The 10,723-nt window shown below is 39.2% G+C and overlaps 1 protein-coding gene across 1 annotated transcript in view; it reads right to left on the reverse strand.

Annotated features, from left to right (window-relative positions):
- The window catches only part of TBCA (tubulin folding cofactor A), a 136,505-nt gene that overhangs the window by 68,558 nt on the left and 57,224 nt on the right, over positions 1 to 10,723 (reverse strand). Inside the window, exon 2 of the mRNA XM_029575407.1 lies at positions 1,624 to 1,729. Coding sequence (XP_029431267.1) covers positions 1,624 to 1,729 — 106 coding nt within the window. The remainder of the gene's footprint in view (positions 1 to 1,623; positions 1,730 to 10,723) is intronic.

Raw genomic sequence — 10,723 nt, forward strand, 5'->3', positions numbered from 1 at the left:
TCGGGCTTTGGAGATCGGAGACTTTTAAATAGATTTCTACCTTACCTTGTCGCAGTGCTTCCCGGTTTCATTCCGGGCAGTCTCTGGCTGTGGGGGGAGAGGGAAATACAGTCACCGCCATGCTCTAGGATGCATCCGCTGCCTCTCAGCCTCACCAGATGTCGGGGCTAGGTCCCTGCTGAGGGTCGGCCGCCGGACCGAGGCTTACCTCCGAGGGATCGCGGAAATCACCTCGGGAAATCTCAACTGGGGGAGGGACCCAATGGGTGTCACTGCAGGAGAGCGGGGCTCGTCTGTAGAGGTAAGATTTCTTATTAATTTGGTTTTCTTTGGTAAAATTACTCTAACGCTGTACTAGCGTGCATACAGTCCCTAACTGCTATGGAGATGGAAAATACTGAAGAGCTGCACTTCCTGCAGGGGTATATGTACTAGGGCTGACGTCAGATTGAATCTGATCTGTCTCCAACTGCTATCAGGAGTACACTATACCCATTGGTCCTGAGTCCATTTGCTACATGCTAGGAAAATGATGTTGGAATGCATGGTTTGGTTCCACTGTTCCAAAACAGTTTCTACTACAGAGATTGCTTACTCTTGTGGAATATTGGAATAAAGTGAAGAAATATCCAGAGTGACCAACCAAAATGGATTAGACAGAAAAAGTAACCTCTTCTGACTTGAATCCCATACATAAGATAGACATTCAGAAACAAATGACCTTATGAATATGTTCACAAACTTAGACAAGGGGTCTAGAATAGATCCTGTCCCTGCCACAAATCGGGCAGCCCAGAGGGTTTTCAAGTGTTTTATGAATTTTAGGTAGGATGGACAAGGTAGGAATAGTAGGATACTTCTCCTACAAAAAAAAAAAAAAAAAGTCTTCTTCCTTTGTAGTAAGGAAAATATGGTAAGAATCGTAATGAATAAAATCAGAAAGGAAAGCTGATAAGTCAGGCGTAGGGTTTATAGTAATTGGTACTCCTTTGGCATTTCTCTGTTCTTGAGATAAATGCTGGAATATCATTAAGACGTTTTTATTGAATTAGTATTTTCAAAAAACTGTTGTAGGTATACAATTTAACTTTGTATTTACTGATATATACTTTAAAACTGGCTGACAAATAGTAGCGCCAGATTTGTTATTTCTATTTTACTTCAAACAAATTGCCGTTAGTACTCATGACATTTAACCTTTGCACTCTTTGTTGATACAAAATTTTAACTGAATTGAGATAACTGAAATCATACTTTAAAGAATTGGTATGTAATCTGTGAATACTGAATAGTATTTTTTCATGGTTGCCCTTGCTCCGATTAGTAATTTTTTTTTTTTTATAGATATAAAATTTGCTCGTTTTCTCCAGCCGTAGCCCCTTGGTGAAACATGAGCATGTCAAGGGACTGGAAATTCTCTATTGCAATTTCTGTAACAAGCACCAAATTAAAAAGGCAGTGTCATAAAATGCAAATAGACTTGTCTTAAGCGGAACATGTACAAGTTCTTTGATTACAGTCTTTGCATTGCTGTTCATTTGCAAAGTCAGAAGGTGTAGTAGTAAAAAGATTTCACATGCAAAATGATGTTCTTTAACATGGCAATTTAATATGAATATTTACCTGCTTCTTTATTACATATTCATCACCCCCTTCAGATTTCATTCTTTCAATCTTTTCTTCTTGCTGTTTTGCTTCTTTTTCATACATGATCTTTTCTTTTGCCAATCTGCCAATAATCAAACCATATTACTACTTAATGCTACCTATGAAATATTTTAGGGTATAAAAAGTAAAATTACAGGTGCAACTGTAGAAGTAACACTACAATTATTCTAAAGAATTAGGATTTACACAAAATAATTTATGAAATTCAGAGGGGAAACTATCCGAGGAAAATGATTGGGGCATTCCTGTTAACCAAGCGATTTAATTAATGGGTATGAAATGTAATCTAATTGTACAGAAGATATCATACTCTTGATATTAAGCATTCACAAACATTCCCTAAACTCTGATTTCATATACAGTATATGACATGTGTGGTGCAATCTGAATTTTTATTTGGAAATCATAAATAGGTTCTAGATATTGAAAAATTTTAGCTATCTGTAGACTGATTGAAAATTTATTATAGCCAAAATATTCTTAGGAACAAGTGCAAAATGTTTTTCCTTGCTCTTTTTGGCTCATTTAAAAAAAAATTAAAAAAAAGGTTTTGTCTGTATCTTTGGGACCTATGCACCAAACAAGTTTCCCATAGATCTAAAATGGGAGAAAACCTTTAGGGGGTAATTTTCAAAACGGTTTACACATGTAAATATGACTACTATTGTAAATTTTCAAAAGCCATTTACCTGCGTAAAGCGCACTTATGCAGGTAAATCCTATGGACAATTCAATGTTATATATTGTAGCAATTTTCAAAAGCCCACTTACATGCATAAAGTGCATTTACACATGTAAAACCCATTTTTAAGCGTGTAAATGCTTTTGAAAATCAGGCCCTGTATATATAGACCCCTTAGGATTTTTATTTTTTTTTAGCATTTTCATGGTCCCCCCCCCCCCCCCCCCCATTTTTGATGGTTTTATTTTTATTTTTTTACTTTCTTGAAAGTTTTATCATTATCAGAAAGGCCTCTTTACTCCAATGCATTATTTCAGGCAAGACCTTTCACTCATAATTTGATCATAGTATTCCCTGCAGATTCTGCTGTTTATACGCTATCACAGTAAAACATCTTTGTCGGAGGTAGCAATATTTAGCTATTCAAGCACAAACTGCTACTCATACATTTTTAGCTGGAGCCAAGTGGCTTTTTCAGTGGCTATTGTTCTTGACCATCTCAAGTTCCGATTTCGGAGCAGCCTCGGAGGGAACGGAGGCAGGCTGCGCAGCCCAGCGCACGCAGGCTGCCGATTTTGCACAGCTTCGCGTGCGCCGATCCCGGATTTTAACAGATACGCGCATATCTATTAAAATCCCGCATACTCTTGTTTGCGCCTGGTGCGCGAACAAAAGTACGCGTGGGCGCAAATTTGTAACATCTACCCCATATTGAATATAGAAAAGCAATTTGTACTAAACAAACTTACAGTTACATATGCAGAGTTTCAAACATTTCAACAAGGATTAAAGTTTCAGACCCAAGTTACATCATTTGAACAAATGTGATCTTAAACAGTGTTCAATGCCATCTTAAATACTGTAACCATAATTCTAAAACAACCTATCATAGAAACATAGAAATGACGGCAGAAGAAGACCAAACGGCCCATCCAGTCTGCCCAGCAAGCTTCACACGTTTTTTTCTCTCATACTTATCTGTTTCTCTTAGCTCTTGGTTCTATTTCCCTTCCACCCCCACCATTGAAATATCTAGCTTGATTAGTTAGGGGTAGTAGGGGTGGTAACCGCCGCAATAAGCAAGCTACACCCATGCTTATTTGTTTTACCCAGACTATGTTATACAGTCCTTATTGGTTGTTTTTCTTCTCCCCTGCTGTTGAAGCAGGGGAGAAGAAAAAGGACCCTTCCTTCAATAACCTCAAACAAATACAACTAAACAAACCCCTTTTACATATGAACAGCCATTCAAAACCACCAAACACAATCCATACAAAAAAAAGGGAAACTTTTTTTTTTTTAAATATCCCAGCAACACGCACTCACAACCACTACATCAAAACCCACCATATAAACCAAAGATACTAATCTTATGATTAAAACAGGAAGAAAAGCCTGTATAATGAGATGAAGTATTTAAAGAAACCTGGTCAATTCCAACCGGTTGTTCAATCCAGACAGTATTATAGATTTCAGGTCATAAATCCATCTTTGTTCTCACTCCAGTAATAAGCTTCTTTCAAACTATGTACCCAATAAAGAGCAAAAATACTGAATATCTTCTATAGCATGATTTCGTTCCAACCAATGTGATGTCAAAGGGGCCACCACCTACCATAACAAATAGTGCTACAGTGTTTCACTATCCTAGATTTAACTGGCCACAATCAGGCCAATACAGTATGGTGCGCTCAGCTGAGCGCACCGTTAGCCCCCGTTTTCGACGTGCTATTTTTACCCCTTATACAGTAAGGGGTAATAGCACGTGGAAACGTGCTACCAACCCCCCGAAACTAATAGTGCTCATCACATGCAAATGCATGTTGATGAGCTTATTAGCTATTCACCCACAATACAGAAAGCAAAATGTGGGGCCAAACCGCACCGGGCAAGTGTACAGAAAAGCAGAAAAAACTGCGTTTCTGTACACCCTCTGGCTTAATATCATAGCAATATTAAGTCGGAAGCCCCAAAAATAAAAAATAAAATTCTTAAAAAAAAAAATCTGCCCATGGACCGCGGGTTGGGAAACGGACACTCAATTTTGCTGGCGTCCATTTTCAGAACCTTTGGCTGTCAGCGGGTTTGACAACAGACGCCGGTAAAATTAAGCGTCTGCTGTCAAACCCGCTGACAGCCACCGCTTCTGCCAATAAGGAGGCGCTAGGGACGCTCTAGTGACCCTAGCGCCTCCTTATTAGCGCGGGCCCTAATTTGAATACAAAATCGCATGCCCAAGAGAGGTGCCTGGGCACGTGACGGGAGAGCGGGCACTCGCCTCAGAGCGCCAGCTCTCCCGCACACTCTACTGTATGGGCCTGATTGTAATCTACTTTATGTAGGTAAATTAAGGCACTGGATAAACTACCCGAGATACGAATCAAGTAGTATTTGATCATATATTTTCCAGATGCAGGATGTATAAACGATCTTAGCAGTAAAGAGAAAGGACAAACCTTACATTGACCACAAAATAGATGCCTACTTCGCATGTCTCTGTGTTTAACACTGTTTAGTATTGTTCGAGTGGTGGACAAAAAGCAGATTGTCTACTTATTACAGAGCATCAATTTATACACCAAAATCATTTTCTTTCAATTATAGAATCTAAAACATAGCAGCATAAATATGTGCCAGCGGCAGTTCGAGGATGTTATCCATTCCTGGCGGTTCTAGTGGTACACTACTTCAATGTCTCAGCTGTCTCCTGTGAAATATATTCTTTTCACAGGTTTAAGCTGCATTTTCAGAATCTGAAGATTATTATGTTCAATAGGACATTTAGGGATCAAAATGAGTTATTAGCAGTAGTGCATAAACTTAGTTTAATATCCAATGCTGTTATTTCTCTTGAATTATCTATTACATTTTGTGATATCAGTTACAGTACAGTTAAATCTACTTCCTGCCACTTTTTTTGCAAAAACACTGATTGGCCAGCTGGAATATTTTGTAGAACTTCAAAATGTATCTGATGTGATACAAACAACTTCAAAAAAGCATCCCCCTCCAATATCTGGCAAAAATAAAAAGTTGTTTTACAGGAAGTAAAAAAGTCTACAAATTATGGGAGCAAAACAGAGCCATATTTAACAGATTTTTTTCTTCCCTACTTCCCCAACCCCAGTATGTCTGGTCATTCCAGGGATGGTCCTGGGCTGGGAAACATACACCAGGACTCCTTCTGCAACTCTGTAATCAAGGGCCCTGAATCAGGTGTAAACCTTTAGTGAGGACAATGACTGCCTCCCGAATGGTAAGTTGTTAATGCTGCCTCTGCAGCACTCCCAGCTAACCTAGGGAGCTTAAGACCCAACTCAGGGGTTGAACCAGGGAACTTTTACCAAGTAGAATTGGCATGGTGGTACTTGGTAATTTTTTTTGCATTTTAAATTGCAATTAATTTTATTGTGAATCCATGTGGTTTTCCTTAGTGAGAATAGGGAGTTGGACTTTTTGGGTTTTATGATAGTTATTTTGAAATTACGTATTGAACTATGATTCTAATAACATAAGAAATTGCCATGCTGGGTCAGACCAAGGGTCCATCAAGCCCAGCCTCCTGTTTCCAGGCCACAAGAACCTGGCAATTACTCAAACACCAAGAAGATCCCATGTTACTGATGCAATTAATAGCCGTGGCTATTCCCTAAGTAAACTTGATTAATAGCCGTTAATGGACTTCTCCTCCAAGAGCTTATCCAAACCTTTTTTGAACCCAGCTACACTAACTGCACTAACCACATCCTCTGGCAACAAATTCCAGAGCTTAGTTGTGCGTTGAGTAAAAAAGAACTTTCTCCGATTAGTCTTAAATGTGCTACTTGCTAACTTCATGGAATGCCCCCTAATCCTAATTACCCCTCCCCTGCCCCTCTCCCCTCCCCCCTTACCCAAATCATCCTCATTGTAAAAAATGTACCTGTATATAATTTTTGTATATAATTTTATTGCCTATATATAATCTTGCTCCCACGCTTATAATCATATTACCTCGCTTATATTTTTCTTGTACAATAATTTCCCTTCAGGTTTCCCCCTCTTATCACCCCCCAGTTCTTTTTATCAGTTTCATTGTAAAGCCCTGTTGGCCAGTTTGATGTTACATGGAAACCGATGTGATGTTTGCATAACGAATGTCGGTATACAAAAATTTTAAATAAATAAATAATCAATCCTTCTATTATCCGAAAGTGTAAATAACCGATTCACATCTACTCATTCAAGACCTCTCATGATCTTAAAGACCTCTATCATATCCCCCCTCAGCCGTCTCTTCTCCAAGCTGAACAGCCCTAACCTCTTCAGCCTTTCCTCATAGGGGAGCTGTTCCATCCCCTTTATCATTTTGGCTGCCCTTCTCTGTACCTTCTCCATCGCAACTATATCTTTTTTGAGATGTGGCGACCAGAATTGTACACAGTATTTGCTTATTGTATTTTATTTTGTAAATCAGTTTATGTTAAGACCTTGGTTTGAAGAACATAGCATGAAAATATTAACCACCTTCACATAATGCTTAGCACCCCTAGCAAGTTATTAACTAATCTTAAAAATCCACTTCTGCTCCAATCTAGGCAGAGCTCTCACAATCACTTCCCTGCAACCCAGTTTTAATACAATGAGGGACATAACATTGTGAACCAGTTAGTATACAGCCATGCGACATAAAATGAACCATCATGGAAATCTCAGTCCTTTTGTTCTTCAAATAATTGTTGTATTCCAAAGTGATATATTCATTTTGCCCACATACATTTTAGGGCATGGACAGATTAACTGAGACCACACAAGATTTTAACTGTCTGTCATAAATTTACCTCCAAATTTTTGTTTCGCTGATTCATGGCAGACATTTTACTTTTATCTTTTTCTAGATCTGCTGGGTCCTTGCATTCAGTGGCACAGAGTTAAATTAGTATCCAGCAGTATCTGCCGATTAAGAAAATTTGCATACCAGCTATTTCTTACATCACCAGCTGACAAGAAAGCCATGTAATGCATGGCAGTATGAGTATTTCCTGTGGTATTTGCATGAAGCAAGACAATGTCTATTCTCCCCCAGCATCCTTTTTAAAACATAACTTTTACTGTGCTTATATATGCTTGTGAAATAGCCAGGAGAATTTTCCTTTAAGATAAGTTACCAGTTTTACACAGTAGGATGATGCACTTTTTGTCCATTTTTCTTGGCAGAAGAGCTTAATCTTTTTCAAGTTGTCTGGAGATGGTCTGTAGACTGCAGTCTTCAAGCCTTGTCACAGATTTTCTACTGGATTCTGGTCTAGGCATTGACTGGACCACTTGAGGACATTTATTTTCTTCTTGCTGAGCTGCTCCATTGTTGCTTTTGCTTTGTGCTTAGGATCATTGCTCTTCTGATAAGTGAGCTTTCCCCCCAGTTCATCTACGGCAGACTGGAACAGATTGGCAGAAAGACTGTATGACCTATTTATAGTCTACCCATCTACCCAATTAATTTAGCTTTACAATTCCCATCACTCCCTCAGAGTTCCCTTATGTTTATCCCATAATTTCTTGAATTCAGATACTATTTTTGTCCACTGGGAGGCTGAGCCATGTATCTACTATTCTCTCTGTAAATATTTCTTAAGATTACTTCAAAGTCTTCCCTTTCACCCTCCTCGTTCTAGAGCCTCCTTTCTATTAAAAGGAGGTCCACCTCCTGTGTGTGGAAACCTTGGAGGTATTTAAATGTCACTATTATGTCTTTCCTATCTTGCCTTTACTCTAGCATATACATGTGTAACCCCTTTTTAATGATGGTATATATATCCTAAGAGTCCATAAAAATATTTGTATTTTTGGGGTGTTTCCAAGTGGCCTCTCCCCATATTTCTGTACCAAGGGGTGGGGAGAGGGAGGGCAGATAAACTAGGGCCCAGGCAGATAATTTCTGGCAGCACATTCTTTTAAGCCCCATGCAACAGACAGGAAAGGGGTATGAATGAATTTAGCCCAGTTTATGGATCCTGCTGCTCACAAATTTCAAACTTGGGCTAATTCAACCCCTTTTTGTGTCCTTTGCTCTGCAGGGTCTACATCTGGATCACTCTCCCCCCTCCTGTTCCCTATAAAACAGGAGAGGGGGGAACATTGTGGGATGTGAAGGGGGACTGGATTAGGAAACTGATTTTTCTGTTCCAGATTCATTTCCTTCCCTCCTAGTCCCTGCATGTTGCCTGGATGGGAGGGGATGAAGATGCTGCTCTTTAGTCTGAAAAGTGTCAGAACTGCATTTCAGGCCGTTTCCACCCCCCAAGTTAAGCCCTGGGTACAGCAGGTATGTTCCTACTCCGAGTGTTTGCACTCCACTGCCCCAGTTACCAACTTAAATTGGAGAGATTTGTTAAGGTCAAAGTGTTAGTAAGCAAAGCACAGATTTGAACCCCGGTTTCCCTGGTTCTAAGCTCACTGCTTTTCCTAAGCCACTGCTTTTCCTAAGCCACTCCTCTACATCTGACCTGTGGCGTGTAATCCCCACTATACTTTACACTTTGCTGGAGAAAGGAGGAACAAAATAAATACTAAAATGCAAAATTTAGTTATTTATTTATTTATTTCACTTTATATACCGACTTTCAAATTCATTTCAAGGCGGTTTACAATAAATTAAGTTGCAGTAGCAACACTCAAATACATTTAGAACAATCCTTACACATTTTACAACACATAAAATTTAAACTAAAGCATTTTAAATACCACTTTAAATACAGCCATACACTAGAACCCCACCTCTTCTTCCCCTATCGTCGTACCATTTATCCTCTATCCCATCCTCCTGCTTACTTAGTCTTCCCCTTATTAAGCCTCCTTTCCACCCTCACCCAACTAGATTCTCACTATTAACCCTGCTTAGCCCTTCTAGTAACTCCTCAATCTATGAAGGTAAAATAAGAAAGGTCCATTAATTAGCATTAATTAGCATAAGCCCTTTCAAATAGCCAGGTTTTAATTTGCTTCCTAAAGCTGCTGATGTTCTCCTCTAACCGAATCTCAACAGGCAAAGAGTTCCACAACTTTGGTCCTGCCAAGGACAAAGATCTTTCCCTCACTGAGCTCAAATGAGCCAGTTTGGGTGATGGAATAGTTAACAGGGCCTGCCCAAGAGATCTCAGGTTCCGTACTGGAGCATGAATGCGCAGTGAGGCATTTAGCCATTCAGAATTCCTGCCATAAATGGCCTTATGTATTAAAGTTAAACATTTATATTGTATACGGGCCTGCACCGGCAACCAATGTAAACCCATCAGTACTGGGGAAACATGATCAAATTTCTTTATATCGGTTAGGAGTCGCGCCGCGGCATTCTGCAACAATTGCAGCGGGCGAATAGTTGATAATGGCACACCTAGCCATAATGCATTACAATAATCTAATTTGGGCAAAATTAATGCCTGAACCACAATTCGGAAATCATTTGAATGCAGTAATGGCTTTAATCTCCTCAGCACTCGTAGTTTGTAAAAACCATCTTCTATGATGGTCCTCACCGAAGTTTTCATGCTGAGCTCTGAATCAAGAATGCATCCTAAGTCTCTAACCTCCCGTTGGATCTTATATGTAGGAAGACAGTTTAAAATATCGATCTCTACTTTCTCTGTTATTTTATTACTGACAAACAGTATTTCAGTTTTGGAGTTGTTTAATGCCAATGACATATGATTGAGAAGTTGTTTTACTGATTTATAATATACCTCCCATAATTTCAACGTAGCTGCCAAGGAATCTTTTATAGGCAACAGTATCTGAATATCATCTGCAAACAGATATTTTTTATATTTCTTATATTATCCCATTTAAATTCTAAACCCGAGTTATGTACCATATTTACATGTTCTATACCAATGGTTCTCAAGCAATGTGTCGGGACACACTAGTATGTCACCAAAAATTTGACATAGCAAGCCTATGCTTTCTATAACAGCCATATGTGCTTTGCTTTTGAGGAGAATGCAGTCAGGAGTCTGGTACTTAAAATTCCTCATCACTGCTCTCTGTTCCTGCTTTTCCCTCACCCCTGGAAATCACTGCCGCCGCCATCACCAAGCCAAGCCAGAAATGTTGTAGGCATCCTGTATCCTTGCCCCGCCATTCTGACGCATCTCCCCCTCCCTTCTTGGAGTTTCATTTTTTCTCTGTTTGTTTATAATTTATGATCTTTTATTCTATACTGGATAAGAGTCAGTCTGCTTTCTGCATGTTTGACAGAGGTGAGGGATTCTGTTAACTAGGATGTAGATTTTGAGTAGGAATCTAGAGCAGTTTGGCTTTCTTTGTTTTTCCAATAGTAAGTGTACTGTGTTCTATATTTGCAGTCTTACTTTTTCATAGCTAAGGTTGTTGCTGTTC

Source organism: Rhinatrema bivittatum, chromosome 1 (genome assembly GCF_901001135.1).
Source record: "Rhinatrema bivittatum chromosome 1, aRhiBiv1.1, whole genome shotgun sequence".
Taxonomy (NCBI): Eukaryota; Metazoa; Chordata; class Amphibia; order Gymnophiona; family Rhinatrematidae; genus Rhinatrema; species Rhinatrema bivittatum.